Raw genomic sequence first — 19,819 nt, 5'->3', positions numbered from 1 at the left:
TCCAGTGCCTACACAAGTTGGCCTCAACAAAGAGCACTACAGACCTGGTACCAAAAACCCAGGTCCAAAAGTAAACGGGGATCAGCACAGGCCTGGTACCGGCAATCCAGGCCCAGAAGCAGACGACGTCGGACTTCAAGGGAGCCACGCACGTTCACCCCACCGCAAACCGGGTGAACCAGAAGCAGACAGCACCTGTGTTCGAGGCAAATGGACTGCTACCCCTTTGGACGACCTAAAGCTTCGGTTAAAAAGGACTTAGATCTGTGGTACCCCTTTGCTGGAGAATCTGAAAAATGGCCTTGTTATATTTTCGGGGCCCTTTGTGTGTTACTTTGTTTTTTGTTTATTGCTTTGCTCTTTTGGTGCTATGGAATGTAAGAGCATCAAAGGCTAATACCTTCCGGCGCTTTGCTCATAAAATGAAAGCTCACATGCCTGCATTACGTAATATATCCTGCTGGGTTTGCTCCTTAATGCCAATGAATAGTCAAAAAGGCCTTCCCATGATTCCTATTGCCCTTAGCGCAGCGAATATAACTTGGACTCCATCGTGAAGAGATCCTTTAGGCACCCAGAATATAACTTGGGCGAATGCTAAAATCCATACAGATAAATATTTGTTGGTCTGGCAACGACCCGGTAAATAGTGTCTTCTTAAAAGATCTTCTACACTTAATACCTTATGGGTTGGTGAAAGTCAGTGCAAAGTTTATTATAATATCTCACATATTGGGTACCAATTTGAAAAGATAAAAACACAATATAACTTTTCTTGTCATGGGAATCAAGTAGAAGAAAAGAAATCAAAATATCTAATCCCCAATGGACTCTCTATTTCACTCCTCCCTACCTGGATGACTGTAGACCCTTCCTTGTGTATCCCATTTTAAGTAAATAATTCTAATAACTGTTCTCCCTTAAATTGCACTCACTGCAATCAGGGACCTGATCACCGATTGCTTTGTGCTTGTTATTTTCCTAATAGTCCCCTAACACCGGTTGCACCCCGTAGTTGGGCGCTGTGGAACCAACCCTTATTTAAAGTGTACTGAGTGTGCGATAACAAAGCATATTTAACCCTTCCTCCTTCATGGAGTGAATCCTGCTACTTGGCCTGGTTGGAGCCACCTGTTGTTTACCGCCCTCATCTCCCCACTGGAAAGATTAGGAATATGAGGGACACTAATACAGATGCTAAAGAATCTCGCCCTCTTACTTGGCGAGCTGTGAATGATTGGACAGGTGTTTGTGCGGCATTTCCCAATGCTTGGGGAGGGTCCTTTTATCGAATAGGAGAAGGAGTAATAACGCTTCAAGGAATTTTGAAAATAATGGCTAATACCACTGCTGATGCTTTAACTGATCTGGCTACCGAGCAGAGAAAAATCTGGCAAATGGTTCTCCAAAATCGCTTAGCACTAGACATTCTACTGGCCTCTCAAGGAGGAACATGCGCCTTAATAGGACAAGAGTGTTGTGTGTATATTCCCGATGTTTATAACGCCACTTAGAAAAGAGTGCACCATCTTATGCAAGTAGCAAAAGACCATGAAGGAAAGAAAGGGGATTCCTGGTGGAGCGACCTGTTTAGCTGGTTTCCAAATGTTGGTGGTTGGCTCCATAACTTACTTCGTAGTGCTGTCATTATTATTTGTGGCTTGGTAGTTCTCTATGTCCTAATTCGTTGTGGATGTTAAATCGGCACTAAGGCGTGCTCCACCAAGCAGTAAATTGTTACGTGTCCCAAGAGTCCCTTTACGGTACTCTAGGGACAAAGGGGGGACTGTTAGGCCCTAAAAAATTAGGCCTAGTGCACTTATGCTAAAGCAGATGTAACAAAGGTTTCTGGGTAGTCCCTGAACAAAACTGAAAATAGGTTCAAGCAGGGATGCACCCTACACGCTTGCTCAAGTTGCAAAATAAAATAAGTAAAAAGCTGCATTTTTGTACCTGCTGTAATAAGGATCAGTTTGTTTTGAAAACTGATAAGGAAACTCCCTGTTTATGTTCTCCTTTGGCCATAACAAACTGTCTTCTTGTTGCCCAGTACCTGTCTTTTGGGCTGATAAAAAATTGTTAATGCATTATGAATTGCTTAAGGCCATGATGTATAGTTGGCCAGGTGTGCATGGATACTAAAAGTTTCTAACCAATAAGGGGGGTGGGTTGCTTGGGCAAATAGTCTATAACGTGACAAAACTGTCTATATAAGCCTACCTGTTAATAAAATCGGGGCTGGTTCTCTTTGGAGACGGGCTGCTTTCTATTGTAAGTGCGCACTATTCAATAAAAAGCTTGTAATTGGATCTTACTGGTGTTGCCTGTCTCTTTGTGGTCAGACAACGAACAGAGGCCGTCCGGGTTCAAGTCCCCAACACTAGATTGGGCTAGCATCCTTCCAATGCCAAAGAAATAGTGCCCAATTACTTTCTATCAATACCCTCAATTGTGAGAAGAGTTGCTTAAAACATTGCTCAAAATTTTATATTGCTGTCCACTGACCAAAGAGGGATATTTAAGAACCTAAGATAAAATTTTCCTTTTAATTTCAGTCTCCTTTTTCTGCAGAGAAATTTTGAAAAATATGAGGATGTTTGTGCCTCAGTTTTAGGCACATATTTTATGTTATTGCTGAATGACGTTTTGTAACAGCCAGACTTTTATCTAGAGTGGATGAACTAATACAGAAAAGATAAAAGCAAACCCAAATATTTGTCCAAAATTCAAACTGAGACATTTGATATTTCAAAAATGTTAGTGACATTTTTTCATTTTTCACCCCTCTGTGCCCCCTGCTCACAGCTGAGACTCGAAAGTGCTGAAACAGCAAAGGTAAGACTGTTGCCATGAGCTTTGAAGACCTAACAGAAGCCACGTTTCAATAGGCTGTATTTTGAGGATATACACACTACATTGTCTGAGGCTTACCCAGTGATAGAAATGTAGCCGTGTTAGTCTGGTGTAGCTGAAACAAAATACAGGACTATGTAGCATTTTAAAGACTAACAAAATGGTTTATTAGATAATTAGATGATCATCTAATAAACCATCTTGTTAAGTCTTTAAAGTGCTACATAGTCCTGTATTTTGTTGAGGCTTACCCATCATTGCTGTACTTTTTATAGCTTTGTAAAAAATCCCAAGCTTGCTTCATCAATTTCTGTTGCTTGTTACAAAAGCTCTAACAACTGGAGGCAGAGTTTAGCAATTCTGGTGGTAATGGTAATGCTGCCGAGGGGGCTGGGGTGCCATAGGTCTGGCAGGGCCCAGGGTGAGGTCATGGATGTGGTGTCCTGGTCACCCCACACAACAATCCCCTTAGGGTCAGGGTGGGGCAGGGGACCATCACTGGGGGGGAGCTGAAGCCCCAAGGCAGCAGCCAGGGAGAGCCAGTGGCCACGTGGTCTCGCACGGCTCATCACCCCGCATCGTAGGTACAAGCCTGAGGCTCGTGCCCTACCCGAGGCTTGCCTTCAGAACGCATGCGCGGAAGCAGGGCGAGCGACGAATCATCGATCGAACGGCGGGGTGGGGGAGGGGCTCGAGCCTTTCCCCGGGCCCGCACGCTCGGCAATGCGCAGGTGCGGCGGTGAGCCCCGAATCATCGCCCATGAACGTTACAGTTAGTGTGGCGAGCGGGACGGGTGCCGCGCCTATGAACACCTAGGGGCGGGGCCGCAGGCCGGGAAGGGGGCAGGGCTCCCGCGGAGCGAGGTGGCGCTTCCCCAGCCAAAACAACAACAATCCCCAGCAGCCCCCGCGCCGCCGCTAACACCGAGCGGGCAGAGCGGAGCCTCAGGGGGCAGCGCGGAGTAGCCGCCGCCGCCATGAAGCTCCGTGTCCGGCTGCAGAAGCGGACGGCGCCGCTCGAGATGCCGGGGGCGGAGCCAACGCTGCGGGAGTTGCGCGCGCACCTGTGCCAGGCCCTGCTGCCCACTTGGGGCTACAGGTAACGCGAGGAGCGAACGTGGGGGGAGGGGGCACGGGCTCGCGCCTAGACCGGCAGGTCACTTCCGGGTAGGACCATGTCGGGCGGGGGCGGGGCTGTGCGGTCTGGCTCTGGGCTTTAGCCCCCGTGGGGGCGGGGCGGATAGTGCTGGGGGCGGGGCTTCCCGGTGCGCTGCCAGGTGCGGGGATGGGGCGCGCGAGGTTGGCAGTGGCCGGGGCCAGGCCGCCCCAGGGCTCTTCTCCTCCTCCCCCCCCGCCCGCCTCGGGTTTTATCCGGCGTCTCCTTGTAGGGCCGGGTTCCCGGAGCGGCGGGGGCGGGGCTGGGCCCCTGCGCACGGTACAGCCGCGCTCCAGCCCGCGGAGCCAAGTCGGGCAACGGCGCCGTGCCCCGTTCGGACAGGCGGGCGGGCTGCCGAGTGCTGGACACGTGGGGTTGGCGAGACTGTCTGGCCTCGGGCCGCAGCTACCCTCGGCCCCGTCAGGCGGGGGGGTTACCCGGTGCTGCGCTCCGAGCGGTGCGTAACGGGATTTCACACGGTCCAGAGCGGCCCCCTCCGAGCGGTTCGTCATTATCCCGTGTTTGAAGTCCGGGTTGATACCATGCCAGGTTCTTACTCATCGCGCTCGTCGCTTCCGGTTTCATTTATCCCACAGCACAAAAATAGAAACGAAATGAGTCTGTAAGGGAGCGTGTGAAACCGCGCTGGGACAGTTTAGTTTCCTGAGTCATGATTATATAAATAGAAAAGTGAAAGTTATTCTCAAACGCTCCTGAAACACTCGACTCCATTCTGATTCTGCAAGATGTATTATGGACCAAAATTGAATCTTTCCTCTGTGTGACGCAAGCTTCCTTATCCTAGAGGGGGACTCTGTTTCAGTAATCAAGAAAACCTTTTTGTGTGAAGGGCTCATGATTTTGATTGCAGGAAAATAAAAGCTATTAAATTAGTCTTAATAATAAAGAATGTGCGATTTCGAAAGCCTAAGGGCAACAAAATATTTACTTTCGTATTTCATGTTCATCCTGAAGTATCCCATAGCGCTTCATAAGCGGAACATACATATGCTGCCCAATTGCATAGAGAGAGGAAATATGTCCTAAGAGATCAGGACAGACCATTGATCTTTATTAAAATTTCATGGAATCTTTGCTGTTCCTGGGATAGTCTTAACTTTTTAAGGTCTTGTGCAAGTACACACAATCAGAAAGCTAAAGGATATTTACATAGAATATTTTCAAGAATTAACTACCGGTATTTTAAATATACTCTGCCATTATGATTCATTTAAATTGTTTACAATGCCCTATATTTGCTGAAGCTGGTGTGAGTTTTGGGGGCAGTTGCCTGCTTTCTACACTGTTTATAAGGTACACTACAGACAGAGGCAGTTACCTGTTTGAAGATTATATATCTATCCAAGATTTCTAGGTTCTGTGATTTAGTTAAGCATAACACAAAGAAAGAAAGTAGAAAAAATCATTTTAACCTGTGTGTCAGTGCCCATCATTTAATTTCCCAGCACTTCTTTGGGCATGTGACTAATCAGGCTAGTACTTCAGATTACCTTTTAGTAATCATACCATACATTTGTGTAGTTTGAATGTAGGACTTAAAACTGATCCTACCAGACACAGCCTTGCAGTTTTTTCTATCTCTTTGCAGTTCTGATACCCCGTTTTCAATAACTTTGAACAACAAAGATGCCCTCATTGGAGACGATGAGACCTTGGCTTCATATGGGATAGTTTCTGGAGATATGATATGTTTGTTACTGGACGAGACCAATACATCATCCATATTACCCCAAGCCTTATCTTCACCTCCTCCTCCCCCACTCCAGAATAATCACGAACCGTCCAACTTGACCACCAGCCACAGTCAGGCAAGCAGTTCAGAAAAAGAAAAGCAGAATGGGCCACGTGAAGACCATAAATCTCAGACTGATGTTCAGAAGAGTGATGATATGGTAAATATTTAAGGACTGATATTCAGATCAAGAAATAAGAGGAGAGAGCACATTAACTGCATTGGTTGCTCCATTTTATAATAGGGGGCATCCTTGAAATATTATGGTTCTAGGTGCTTGCCTGGTGTATGGTCAATCGCTTGTCTGTCTAGTACTGTCTCTATTTATAGTCTATTAAGCCTTATACATGCCAGTGATATTAAGTGGTTTCAAGCTGTTCCAAACTCTGAGACCTTTACATAACTCTAGATTTTGCTAATTGGATGTCTGCAGAGAGACACACCATTTTCGAGGAAACTAGGAGTGACTTGTTTTCCCACCTCCGCAGCCTCCTTTTAAAAAGTCACTTTCCACAACATGAACATATGGGTGTTTCTCCTTCTTCCTCAATGAGCCATTCTGAAATACTGTCCATTGGAGGAGTGAGCAATTTTTGTAATCAATTGAAATCATGTTAATGGTTTAAAGAGTTTATCATGAAGTAGATTAGTCTGCAGGAAAAGTTTATTTGTAAGAAAAGTGTCACTTGGGTTGGTTCCAACGCATACAACTATGTTTAAACACAAACCATCCTAAAACACAGAAGTGTGAAGCATCTTGTTACAGTTTTCACAAATGCGAAAACTTGAAAAATAAATCTTAAGGAGTGGGGGAAGAAATTCTAGAAAAAATAAAATGCTTTTCATTTTAGAAAAATTTGACATATTAATCATATTGTGATACTTACCTCATGTATCTAAAATAAGTTTTCCTCCTTCCTCCTAGTAGGCTTTCCACCCAAAATTTAGGAAAAGGTGGAGAGCAAGTTTCTAAGTACAGGCAGTCCCCGGGTTACGTACAAGATAGGGACTGTAGGTTTGTTCTTAAGTTGAATTTGTATGTAAGTCGGAACTGGTACATATTGTAGGGGAAACTCTAGCCAAACATTTCTCCAGAGCTCAGTTTTATTCTCCCACACCTCACTTCCCTCAGTCCTTTATTCTCAAGCTGAGGTGTCTGCTGAGAAAAGCCGCTCTGCGTCTCCCTGGTCTGCTGGGGGGGGAGGCGCTAGCTTTGCGTCTCCCTGGTCTGGTGGGGGGAAGCGGCTAGTGCGGGGTTGCCTCACCCCGTTTGTAAGTAGGGATCCGATGTAAGTCGGATCCATGTAACCCGGGGACTGCCTGTACGCCTTTTATGTTCCACTAAATTAAAGAAGTGTAAAAATCTGAAAAACAGTTTAAATTGCTTCTTTTGAATTTTGTCTGAGTGAGTTTTCAGGAGGCATTTAATAATCATATTATCTATTGTAAATCTGAATGTCTGACTTTAAGGCAATGCTATCTTAGTAGAAGGGAAGTGTGGGTGAAGCCACCAACTTTTATGATTTTGGGGGGAGGGCACTCTTTTGGGAATTAGATTTAAGGGGCTGAGAATAATTTCATTTACAAAGAATCTTGGGCACCCTGGACAAGTCTTAATCTTGGCATTTTTGGTCAGTCAGTCGCCTTGAATTTTGACAAATGGTGATGCCATATTGCATAGAGTGTGTGTGAGTCTGTAGCCTGCTTTAAGAATCTCCATGGTAGGGATGTCAACAGTTAACCGTTTACCTGGTAAGCATCACACTTACCAGGTGATGCTTACCCAGTACCGGTTAACTGGTACCCAGGAGCAGCCTTATGTCTGCGGTAGGGGGACCGGGAGCAGGAGCCGGCAGCCCCATGGGCTGGGGATTGCTCCAGTGGAGCTGTAGTGGTCTTCCTTAGGATCCTGCTTAATCGGATAACCGGAATTTTACATCCCTGCTTCCTGATGCTTACTACATCATTTATTTGTAGTACAGAAGTGCATATAAACCCATTGTATGTACGACACTTATCACACATAATAGAAAGACATTGTTCTAAAAAACTTGTATTACAAATAGACCAAACAGACAAAAGTAGTAATATTCCCATTTTACAGATGGGAAATTGAAACACAGAGATTGTGACTTGGTGAAGATCTCACAGGAAATCTATTGGAGAGCCAAGAATCAAGTCCAGTGACCTACTCCCAAGACATCCTCTCTCTTTGGAGGTTGCTTTGTGTTGTAGTACAAGAATACTTTCCCCAAATATAAGTGGGGCTGCCAATTAAAAGTAGCATCCTTTGGAGTTCTGCATGACAATTCTGAGTGACTAACCAGTATTTAACCTCACATCAGAGCTTCGCAATACAGCTGAAAGAAAACTGGGGGTGAGTGGGCTAGCAGGATTATAATGGACCTTAATTGATATGCAGATGTAAATTTGTGAATGCTACCTTGTTTTGTATTACTTTCCATTTAAGGCAGGATTCAGCCTAGAGTTTGCTTCTGGAGTAGTTCCAGATGATATTGATTTGGAGGAAGGCACAGGTTCTTATCCTTCTGAGCCAATGCTGTGCAGTGAAGCTGTGGATGGGGAAGTTCCACACTCTTTGGAAACTCTCTACCATTCTGCTGAATGTACTAGTGCCAATGATGCCTTGATAGTTTTGGTACATCTTCTCATGATGGAGACAGGTTATGTACCTCAGGTAAGTACAAAACAGAAAGACAAATCTCCCATTTCGTAGAGAAAAAAATTGGAATATCTATAATATTCTTAATGTCTGTGTTTTAAAGATCTATTGTTGATCAGTTACATCCCTCTGGGCAGCATGGGCAGTTAAACTAGGGAAGCTGGTACTTCATCTTGCCAACATGCCTCGATGATGAAAGAGTGGTACAACCTCTAAGAGTGAGGCATTAGTTCAGTCTACGTGTATAGTCAGTCCTTGGCCTCCCTACTTGATAGGGAAAGTAGAAGGATGTTTGCAACTTATTTTTTGATTTTGAGAGGATAATGTTTAAATTCAGTTCCTAAACATTGAGAATGTATGCATTTATATCATTTGCTATTCAGTTATCAATAACTGTGTACTCCTCTCCCCTGCTCCCCAGGGCAACCACGTAGGAAAAATACATCTTTCATAGCAGCATTATATATATTGCCAGTCTGCCTTCTAATTTGAAATAATGAGTGTCTTATATATAGAACAGTCTATTACAATAGATGTCTCTGTTGCAGTCCCTTTCCCTGTACAATTTGACAGTTTCATTGGTGTTTACTTTAGCCTTGTAATAGCGTTGTAACTCCTTTTTGGGTCGGGACCCCAGGTTTTAGAAATGATGAGTTTTAAGGGCTTTGCATGTTTATGTTCTGCCATTTTAAAATACATATTCATATTCACACCATGACATTTAGGATTTAAATATATCAAACTGTGAAATTCACAATTCTTAATATGTGGTGATGGTGAAATTTATGAAAATGGCCTGTAAATTTGGTGGGGCCCTGTACATAAACATGGATTCATGAAGACCAAAACAACTGGCTTTACTGGGGGAGAGGTGAAAATTGTCCCAACAGCTTTTCTGAAAACATTCTTAATATACATTTTCAGCCTCCTGTGGCATGTACTGAAAATATGGTGAATTGTGGTATAAAGGTTTTATTGGTATGGTTAAGATGATTTGTGTATTCACAAGTGGTAAAGCTAGAACTATAGGTGCTGACTCCATGTGTGCTCCAGGGCTGTGGCACCCACAGGGAAAAAGTGGGTGCTGAGCACCCACCAGCAACAAGCTCCCCCTCCCTCTCACTATACCTTGCTGATGGTATTACTAACCAACTCCTCCCCCACCTTGCTAGTGCTTCTGGAGCACTGCAGACCGCTGACTTAAGGCATTTAGGAAGCTCCAGGAGAGAGGGAGAGGAGTGGAGATGGGGCACACTCTGGGGAGGAGGCAGGAAAAGGAGGGAGTTTGGGGAAGAATTGGAATGGGGCAGGGGTAGAGCAGAGTCAGGGCTTATGGGAAAGGGTGGAACGGGAGCAGGTTGGGACTTGAGGAAGAGGTCGAATGGGGGCAGAGTCTGGGAGATTGAGCACCCCCCAACTAGAAGGGAAGTTGGCACCTATGGCTAAGGTTGTGTTAATGTGGCCATCCCAAGTTTATGCTGATAAAATCTTTATGCCACGTTATACCACAGAGTAGTCTGTCTTTGTAGAATTTATGTAGCACTGACATATTAATTATTCTGTCTCCCACACATTTGTTGGGATTTGAGTAGCTGTTAATGTTTTCATTTAGTTCTTCTCAGCCTTGGTAGATTACTCAGGAATGCGGTATTATTTATCTTTTCATTTATTGTCAGGGGACTGAAGCAAAGGCAGTGTCTATGCCTGACAAATGGAGAAGTGGAGGCGTTTATAAGCTGCAGTACACTCATCCCCTCTGTGAAGATGGCTCTGCTGCTCTGACTTGTGTGCCTTTGGGAGATCTTATTGTCATTAATGGTAACTATGCTAGGCAGTAGAAATGTCTATGGGGATCTGATTGGGGTTGTTGTGGGTTTTTTAACCTCATACAGCCTGTTACGTTAAGCTACTTAATTCTTTTACTTTCTGGAAGCACTCTCTCCTCTCACACCCAAGATGCTACATCACAGCTATCATTCTTCCAGCAAGGGAAGACAGGACTAGACTTCCTTTGAATCTTTAGTGCAGCCTCTTAGGCTTTGTCTTCACTGCACATCTGTTAGTGACTTGGTCGTGTTCCCCAAAATTCTGGCAGTGTAAATGCTGTTTGTCAGCACTTTTGCCGACAAAATATTTCCACCCCCTATGAACATTGCCACAGAAAAACTTTTTATCTTTGGGGAAGAATAGGTTTTTTAAGCCCCTGTGAACTACAAAACCTTTGCTATTCAAACGGTAGTGTAGACAAAGCTTTTATCAGTCGAACAAGGAAAGGTGCTTCCTCCTAGGGTATGTCTAGGCTACACAGCTTTTAATGACAAGGCTATGTCAACACAGCCTTGTTGCTAAAAGTCAACTTGTGTGAATGCTATTTGTTGGCATTTTTTGCCAACAAAATATTTCCACCCTCCTATGAGTAGGTTTCACTTTGTGGGCAGGAGAGCACTCACGCTGACAAAGCAGCATTCACACTTTCATTTGCTGTGGCAAAACTTTGTCGTTCATGGGGTTTTTTTAAGCATCCGTGAACAACAAAAGTTTTTTTGATCAAGTGCTAGTGTAGACCTATCCTTACTTCTGAATGTGCTTGGCTCCTTCTTGCCTAGGTGACAGCTCAATACAGAGCAGTACTTTTGATTAGCATATTGGGAAACCTGTCTTTTCCTTCTTTCAACTCATGGGAGTTTGGGAAGTACAATTCAAGGTATTAAAATAGATGTAATGCGTTTAGCAGTGTTATGTCTCTTATATCACATGCTGTTTGTAAAGGTCACAAACAAGTTTCAGATGTGAATGTTTAATCAGTTAATCGGTAAGTCTCACCCTTAAGGGGTGAGGCTTACCGGTTACAAATAACCAGTGGGGGCTTGGAGCAGCCCCCTGCCTGCTGTGGGTAGAGGGCTGCTGTAGCCCCATGGGCTGTACCACAGGCAGATTGTTCCAGCTGGGCTGGAGCAGCCCTGGTCCATGGAAGGAGGGTTGCTCCAGTCTGGGCATCGTGAGCTGGGCTGGAGCAGCCCGACTGTTTGCCCTGTTTAATTGGTTAACTGGTTAAACATAACATTTAACTCATTAACTACTCAAACGTGATGTTACATCCTTGCTACCAGACTTATTTATTTTACTGATTCATCAGCATCACTTTAACAACATCCCTAAGCACTCACTTTCAGTTTATCGTATCTGTTTGTTCCAGAAAATTAGTGCCACTTCGTTGTCTTAAAATAATTTCCATCTTATCTGGAGTGATTTTTTGATACTTCCACATTTTGGAAAGGCAGTGCTACTTCTCATCTTGATTCTAACCTCAGATTCAACAGAAGTGCGCACTTCTGAAAGTATATATAAATTAAGAAAATCCATGACAGCATATGTAAACACATCTCAGAGTATGTGATGAAGCGTATCTTACTGTCCAGGATTTAAATCTAATCTTTTGGCCAAGTCAGGAGAATTGCTCACTTGAATTCATGATGGAGAGGGATAGAGCACTGATTGCCTTGTGTACAGTGTTCATCTAGTGAAAAGGAGCAGTGACTCCTTGCTACAGTTTAAGATTTCTTTTTGCTAGAAATAATGATTCAGGTTGTACCACTGCCACCTCTTAGCTTTGTTATGGCCATTTCAACTGCTGTAGGTAACTGATCTTTCTTTTCTCTTCTCTTTGGGGAGGTAAGACAGGTTTACTGACTGCTTGGCAAAATTGTATAACATGTTTAGTTCCTCTCCCTCTTGCCCGGGAAGGAGAGTGAGGAAAGGAAAACTAAACTATTTCAAAAGATAAAGTAGTAATGAGATGGTCTTTGGAGTCTCTCAACGTGTTCTTTTTTTTTTCTGTTTTCTTTAACATTTGCAGCAACATTAAAAATCAACAGTGAAATTAAAAGTGTGAAGAGACTGCAGCTGTTGCCAACATCCTTCATTTGCTTTCAGGAATCAGGTATTTAGAATGCGGCTCTTTAGAAAACAGCCAGCCTGAAAAGTGAGGGAAAGGACTAGCATAGACAGCACTGGTTGGACAGAGAGGTCTGAGATGCCAATATGGTGATAAAAAAGGTGGGTGACTACCAGTTCATGAAGCAACTAGCCATGAGGAAAAGGGAATGCAGAAATGTGGTCACTAAGTAGAATTTTGCTGGTAAGTTTATTTGGATTTCCTAGATTAGCTATGTAAGGCTGTGTCTAGACTGCAGGGTTTTTTCGAAAAAAGTAGCCTGTTTTTGAAAAAACTTCACCTGCATCTAGACTACAGCCACGTTCTTTCAAAATTAAATCGAAAGAACGCGGCTTTTCTTTCGATGGCGGTAATCCTCATTTCATGAGGAATAACGCCTTTTTTCGAAAGTGTTCTTTCAAAAAAAGGCATTCTTGAATGCAAACAGGGCTTTTTCAAAACAGAGCATCCAGACTGCCTGGGTACTCTCTTTCGAAAAAGCGGCTCACTTTTTCAAAAGAAGAGGTTGCAGTCTAGACGCTCTCTTTCGAAAGAGGCTTGTAGTCTAGACGTACCCTAAGTGAAGAAGCTTGAAGAGGCCATCAGATCCCTCCTAGATTATATCCATTTTTTGTGGGACCCCTAACTAAACATATGGATGTATATAGGTGTCTCTTAGGCGGTAATGATGAACCGGCCAAGACTCAATTTTTTTTTGTTTTTGTGGAAATTAGGGATTCAGCGTAGCTAACATCAGCTCTGTCTTTGTGGAATTGAATTTATTGTAAATGTTGCTTTTGTTAGAAAGCGTGTACTAACCACTTAAGTGATTTACTCTGTTTTGTACTCTAAAGTATATATGACTGCCTTGTTGGCAGTATCTGAACTTCACTGCTCTGCATCCTGGGTAGCTCCATAACCTGGTTAACAAAACTTTATCTAAAAGACTACAGAAGGATAACTAAACAGTGAAGGGTAGCTAAGATCATAGAAGCATCATTTTGCTTTTTTGTTTCAATGAGTGAATGGGCAACCATTCCTTTCAGCCTATCTGTCAGGTTTAACAGTTCAGCCTTATATGCCTGATCTGTGGCTAAAATCTGGCAAAAGCATTAAGAGTCTGAAAACAAATTTCATTTGGAAAATTGCATGAGTAATCCTCTTGGTTCTGTAAATGCAAAATGATAACACCTAGCTACTCATGAATATCTGCTATGGACTTGTCTGTTATATTATTACTGTGGTGGCAACACTTAATTACTGATTTGGTTCACTGGGTTGTGATCTGTTTTGATAGGACTCTGTTTCCTTTTGTCTTAAAAACTCTCATTTTATTTTAAATGTCTGAATTTTGGATTGTTGGAAATGATTGAAAAGAGGAAACATGGAACAAAGTCTCAGAAATGCAAGAAACTCCCAACTGAAGGTTGAAACTATCCTTTCCACAAATTATTCTGCTGGTTTACATGGGTCTTTTAATGTTGTATTGTCCTATGTAGAAGCAGCAGGATGATTTAGAGGGCTTAGTAGCATACGTGACACAGTGGGTACCTGATCTTTGATCGGGGTTCCATCACACTACTATAATGGAAACAATAGTACATCAGTCAGGATTCTTAGCTTTATTTCTTTTTATCCAGCTATGCATTTGGCCAGGTTCTAGTGCTTGTCCTCTTATTCTGATCCATTCCAAATAAAGTATTTTACTTCATTATTTTCTTCATATGAAAAATGAAAACTTTCATGAACTATAGAATTCTGCTTGTACACAAAATTTAACCCATAAACCTCTGTCTTGTATGTTATATAACAACTTGTTGAAGTTAAACTCTGTCATCTTATTTTGATAGAAGAAAATGTTGGAGGGATATACAAAGATCTTCAGAAACTATCCCGCCTTTTTAAAGACCAGCTGGTGTACCCTCTTCTGGCTGCTGCCCGACAAGGTAACATTAATAAAAGAAGTCAGTATGTTATGACTTGGGATCTGTCCAAAGTCCTACATAGAAAGTGTCATGAGTAACCTTTATGTTGGTTACATAGGTATGTCAACACTTGCACCCTCTTTCGAGAGAGGAATGCAAATGAAGATATTCAAAATTGCAAATGAAGCTGGGATTTAAATATCCCGCGCTTCATTTGCATAATTGCATTATGGCACTATTTTGCAATAGCGTTATTTCGAAATACAAAATGCAGTGTAGATGCGGTTATTTCAGGAGAACACCCTTCTTCCAAAATAACCATTATTCCTCATAAAAATGAGGTTTAACAGTTATTTCGGAAGAAGGGTGTTCCCCCGAAATAACCACATCTACACTGCATTTTGTATTTGAAATAGCGCCATAATACGATTATGCAAAAGAAGTGCAGGATATTTAAATCCCGGTTTCATGTGCAATTTCGAATGTCTTTGTTTGCATCCCTCTCTTGAAAGAGAGTGCAAGTGTAGACATACCCAGAGAGAGTAAGAATAGAGAAATATACCTACTTCTAAAGAAACTAAATTAGTCATCTTTTAATTTTAGAAATGTTGTAAAAACTGTTAAAAATCTGAAATTGTGTAGTTTAAATTGCGGATCCAGGGTGGGGATCACTGCAGCCTTGCTGGAGCAGCCCACAACCCCTGCCCGCCGGGCACCCGGGCCTCCTGTGGACAGGGGCTGCTCTGGATGAGAGCGGTCCTTGTCCACAGTGGGCCCCTCCGGGGCTGGAGCAGCCTCCTGCTTGTGGCAGGCAGGGAACTGCTCTAGTCCTTACCAGTTAACCAGAACCCATCATGCTTACCAGTTCATTTTTCACATTCCTAGTTCAAATAAATACAACATTTGTGTTTCACTTAATGTGCTGAAGATTTATGCCACTGCTGATACAGCTGGAAAAACTATTTCCCATTTGTGATGATAAAGTAGCAACCAGCCTTAAGTGCTTACATTCCTTTGTTGAAGTTCTGTTTTGTGGATATGTTCCTTTGTCAGGCTGGGGAAAAGCTACATGGTGTTATATCTTGTATTCTAACTATGGGATGACCTGCTTACTGGTTGATTACTGAGATATTGGAAGGAAGGGTGTGAAGCAACCCAGTTGGGTGATTTGCAAGGCAATAGCAAAGCATACTTTATGTGTACAGGAATTGCCAGACTAAATCTCGGCCTCACAAACCAAAGACAAACTTGATGAATTCACTCTCTTTGGATGAATTCACTCTCATTGTTGTGAATAGAGGTTGTTTGTTGAATGTGGCTTTGTGGATTACTGGAATTAGACAACTAATGCCTTTATCTTTCCAACCTCTTGCTCTGTTTTGTAATCTGTAAAGTATGGTTAGCTCCTTGGGGCATCTTAAGTTTGAGACACAATAATGTGAAACATAGCCAAGTGCCAGTGCTGTATTCATACTTTGTCCACTTTACGTATGTGCAGAACATGTATCTCTCCAAACTGGCATAGTAAGTCTTATCATAAGCACTTTCAGAGTTAAGTAATGGAACTCTGAAAGCTCCATGGAAATGACTCAAGGGAAAACAATATGTTTACAAACTGGGAGAGTACTCCTTGCTGATTGGGACGACTAAATTATTGCAAATAATGCTGCTTTTTCCACCTTCAATTCTAGCGCTGAACCTGCCAGATGTGTTTGGTTTAGTAGTCCTCCCTCTAGAACTGAAGCTACGGATTTTCCGACTTCTGGACATCCGCTCACTCCTTTCTCTGTCTGCTGTTTGCCGGGATCTTTACACAGCTTCCAATGACCAGCTTTTATGGAGATTTATATATCTGCGGGATTTTCGAGGTGATTCCCACACGCATCCTTTTTCCTTAATTGTGCAGCCACCTAAGGTCCCTTTTAAGCAGACTATGTCTAGAGACTTCTTTAGGCAACTACATCTGTTTCCTAAAAATGGAGAGTGCATTTATTAATTAATCATTATATTAACTAATTGTGTTATCTGGTTGGAAGCCTACTACAGAGAGATGCTTCCTTCAGTGATTCTTGGATTGTGGGAAAACTGATAATCTGCTGAGCACTTCCTGGTGATCTGCAGAGAGCTAGCCCATCATCTGGTGCTGAATCTCTGAGTTTTCACCTGTTTCTATAAATATTCAAGCTCTTTACTGCAAAGATGCATAGAATTAAAAATCTTTGCCAGTGTTTCTCATGTAAAGTTCTTTGGGAAACTGAGCAAGTCATAGGTTGAGAGGGAAAGTGCTGTGTAACACAGTAGCAGAGACAGTATTTCTTTGGTTTCTGTAGTTGATGAATAGATATGGGAGCTTGAAATTTTTGTGTGAAGAAAAGAGAATGAATAGATTGTGTAGTGACTGGGTCCTGATGGTACACCTTTTAGGAGTCTTAATGTCTTAGTTGAAGGATACTGACTTTTTATATGCAAAGGCACTTAGGGTCTGATTGCCTACCTTATTTGCAAACCCTCACAACATTAACAGCAAAAACTGTTTATGAGCCTCTGTATCAATATGGTTTTTTTAATATTTGTTTAATTTTTGCCCTTTCACAGATCCAATTGCTAGGCCACGTGACACAGATTGGAAAGAGGTGAGTATTATAGATGGTCTCTTTGGGATATGTCTCCATGGCTTTTTTAAGAATCAGTAGTAAACCTGAAAATTAAGTGGGAACAGAGATTAGGTTCTAAAATGCTGGGAGTTGAGATCTTTATATGTAAATACAGGAGACAATGCATTGCATCACTCCGAACACTCTTTGGCCACCTCCTGGAATAGATCTGAGGATCTCTACAGGGACCTGTATAGAGTCCTTGGCAGGAAGGGGAGTTGCTGTTTTAGACCTTGAGACTGGCAAGGGTGGGAGAATCTCAGAGGTCCTCTGGAACAGTGTAACTGAGTCTTAGATTCAGTGTTCTCTCTCAGCTGCGTGGCAGCACAGCTTGCCAGGTGATTAATCAGCGCCCCCCAGTCAGTCAGCTCCCTGCCCTGAACCTCTGACTGGGTGGGGTTGATTAATCACGTGTGAAGCTGTGGTGCCCTGCAGTTTAGAGGGAACACTGCTCAGATACCAGGTCCTGTTTGGAAAATTTACTCTTTAAATCTCAAATGATCTCTTCAGCTGGAGAAGTAGTATCCTCTAGTGATTAAAGCAGAGACTAGGAGTCACCGACTTACTATGTCACATGGACAAATCACTTAACTGCTCAGGATCTCTGTTTTCCTGTCTAAATGTGTGTAATGCTACAAACTTTATTTTTCACCCAAGGATCTTAAAATGTGATTCATTGTAAGTAACCCTTTGTGAGGCTAAGAGAAATTAGCACTGTCTGTTGTATTTCATTTCTATGATTGTTTGTTTTTTGATATTTTAGGCAATTTAGATCCCAAAGCAGTCATAAAACACACAAAATAAAGTGAAATTGTCATGGTTACACCAAGGACACATTTTGCAATGGAATTAAACTAGGGATAAATGTGGCCATAGGGGTTTAAAGTAAACCCAAAGTGAGAGACCGACCAAGTCAGAGTCCCGTCTACAAAAAAAATTGGATGCTCAGAAGGATGGTCTGAGTCTGCTGAATCATGATATTCTGGCTGTGTGGGCAGCTTGGGCAGCTGCATCCTTAATGTACATATTGTAAATAACAGAACATGGAAGGTGCTCCCCTTTGCCCTCTGTGCCAGTAACAAGTATGTGAAGAAAATTCATGTTGAGGAAGCTAGAACAATGAGCACCACTAGAATTTTAAGCTCCATTTTGTTTGTTTCTGCAGCTCTACAAGAAGAAACTAAAGCAGAAGAAGGAAGCCCTGAGATGGAGGCACATGATGTTTCTTCCCCCTCCTCCTCATCCCATTCCATTTCATCCCAGCCCATTCTACCCAAACCCCTTTCCTCCAAACCCATTCTCTCCTAACTCCATCTACCCGCCAATGATCATTGGTGGCGAATATGATGAGAGACCAACACTACCATATGTTGGAGACCCAATTAACTCGCTCATTCCTGGCCCAGGAGAGGCGCCAGGCCGGTTTCCTCCATTCAGACCACATTTTGATCCGATTGGCTCTCTGCCAGGGCCAAATCCTACACTTCCAGGGCGAGCTGGTCCCAGTGACAGATTTCTCCCCAGACCCAGCCGAGGCCGCCCCATTGACATCCGCCGTACATTCATCTGACTGCCACATCTTCCTTTGATGGGTTTCTAAATGTTAATTCCTGAGCTTGCTTTCTAACTGCAGGAGATCTCATCAGGGTACTAAGGTCAGCCTTCCCTTCTGATTATGATGAGAATGCACGGGCACAAGGGTATCTTATCAACAAGGCCTGGGGTTCACTTAAGCTCTATGGAAATGATAACCCTACACCACCTACAATTCAGTGCTATTTTCAAAGGAGCTCTGACTTGACAGTTTATGCTACTGTTTTTTTTTGCCTCTCTAACCTGCTACTTGGAGAGAAGAAGGTTGTTGACCTGATACTTACTGCGTCAGATAAAGAGCACTTTAAGCACAAATACTATCTGGTCTGATTTCTTGTTATCTGAGTGATTGAATTAAGTGCTTGGGATATATGATGGTGTCTGTAATCCATCTGGCTAAAAGCCCTTCTTTTTCCTATACTGTGTAAGATGCTAGAACTAGTGTTTACAGGATACATTTGAGTGTGTGAAATGTTCCTAAAGTTGATTAATTACTTTCTCTGCTCTTTTTTTTTTTAATTACATAAAAAGCAATTTTGGTGTGAGACTCAATGCACAAAGAATACAGGGCTAGGTTTCTTCTTTACTGCAGAAATAATATCACAAAACAGTTCATCTTACAAATAGTTGAATACAAACATGCTACAGTTCAATCAAAAAATCCGAACAAAAGCACAAACAAAATGCAAAGACCTGCAGCAAAACTTACAAAGTGCATCTGTCTCCCTCCTTCTTAAAACTGCTTGGTTTTGCATATAATGGGAGAAGGCATTTTGTATGTGTTTAAAAACAGCAAAAATACCCCTTTTCCCAGTTTGCTAAGCTATCTGCTACTGTAAAACAGGGTGCCCTTTCCAGCTGCAGTGAAGACCCAGGTTGCAGTAGGAGACCCAAAGTGACAACTCACATGGCTCCTATGTGATCTCATTACTGCAGTATCAAATGATATATCTTTCAGGCAAATAACACATCTCAGCATGTATTATCAGTGCCATTAATGCATTCCTATTTTAATTAAGGAAGCAGCTAATGGGACCATAGCCAAAGCATCCTCCTAGATCATTCAGTGAACGTACACAGTTACTGAGCCTGGAACTTCATCTGGCCTAGATAAAAGAAAATAGCAGTAATTAGTTATAGGGGGATCTTTACTAAAGAATATATGTTTGCTTAATGCATTTTTCAGATTTTTTTAGGATAGTTTTCAGTATCTCTGCAAAGCTGAATAGTGCTGATAATTCTCTGACACCTGCCATTTTGCTGGTATT

At 42.6% G+C, this 19,819-nt stretch overlaps 2 protein-coding genes across 3 annotated transcripts in view; one reads left to right on the top strand and one right to left on the bottom strand.

Moving 5' to 3' along the window:
- BPIFC (BPI fold containing family C) overlaps positions 1-4,676 on the bottom strand; it is a 53,576-nt gene extending 48,900 nt beyond the window's left edge. The window contains exon 1 of the mRNA XM_006137975.3: positions 4,447-4,676. The gene's annotated coding sequence lies outside the window, so the exon portion shown is untranslated. The remainder of the gene's footprint in view (positions 1-4,446) is intronic.
- FBXO7 (F-box protein 7) lies at positions 3,549-18,866 on the top strand. Of its 2 annotated transcripts, none has more exons than XM_075938242.1 (9): positions 3,549-3,952; positions 5,619-5,922; positions 8,233-8,460; positions 10,122-10,263; positions 12,302-12,385; positions 14,230-14,325; positions 15,996-16,172; positions 16,900-16,937; positions 18,124-18,866. In XM_075938242.1, exons 1-9 carry the CDS (start codon positions 3,831-3,833, stop codon positions 18,526-18,528), a joined length of 1,596 nt encoding a protein of 531 aa, XP_075794357.1. In that variant the 5' UTR covers positions 3,549-3,830; the 3' UTR covers positions 18,529-18,866. The 2 variants fall into 2 exon arrangements, with proteins under 2 accessions (XP_075794357.1, XP_075794366.1); XM_075938251.1 differs by lacking the exon at positions 3,549-3,952 and adding an exon at positions 4,165-4,558.
- Positions 18,867-19,819: the final 953 nt, after the last annotated feature.

Source organism: Pelodiscus sinensis, chromosome 1 (assembly GCF_049634645.1).
Source record: "Pelodiscus sinensis isolate JC-2024 chromosome 1, ASM4963464v1, whole genome shotgun sequence".
Taxonomy (NCBI): Eukaryota; Metazoa; Chordata; order Testudines; family Trionychidae; genus Pelodiscus; species Pelodiscus sinensis.
The sequence above is the reverse complement of the archived record's forward strand: the minus strand, read 5'-3'. Positions and strand labels throughout refer to the sequence as shown.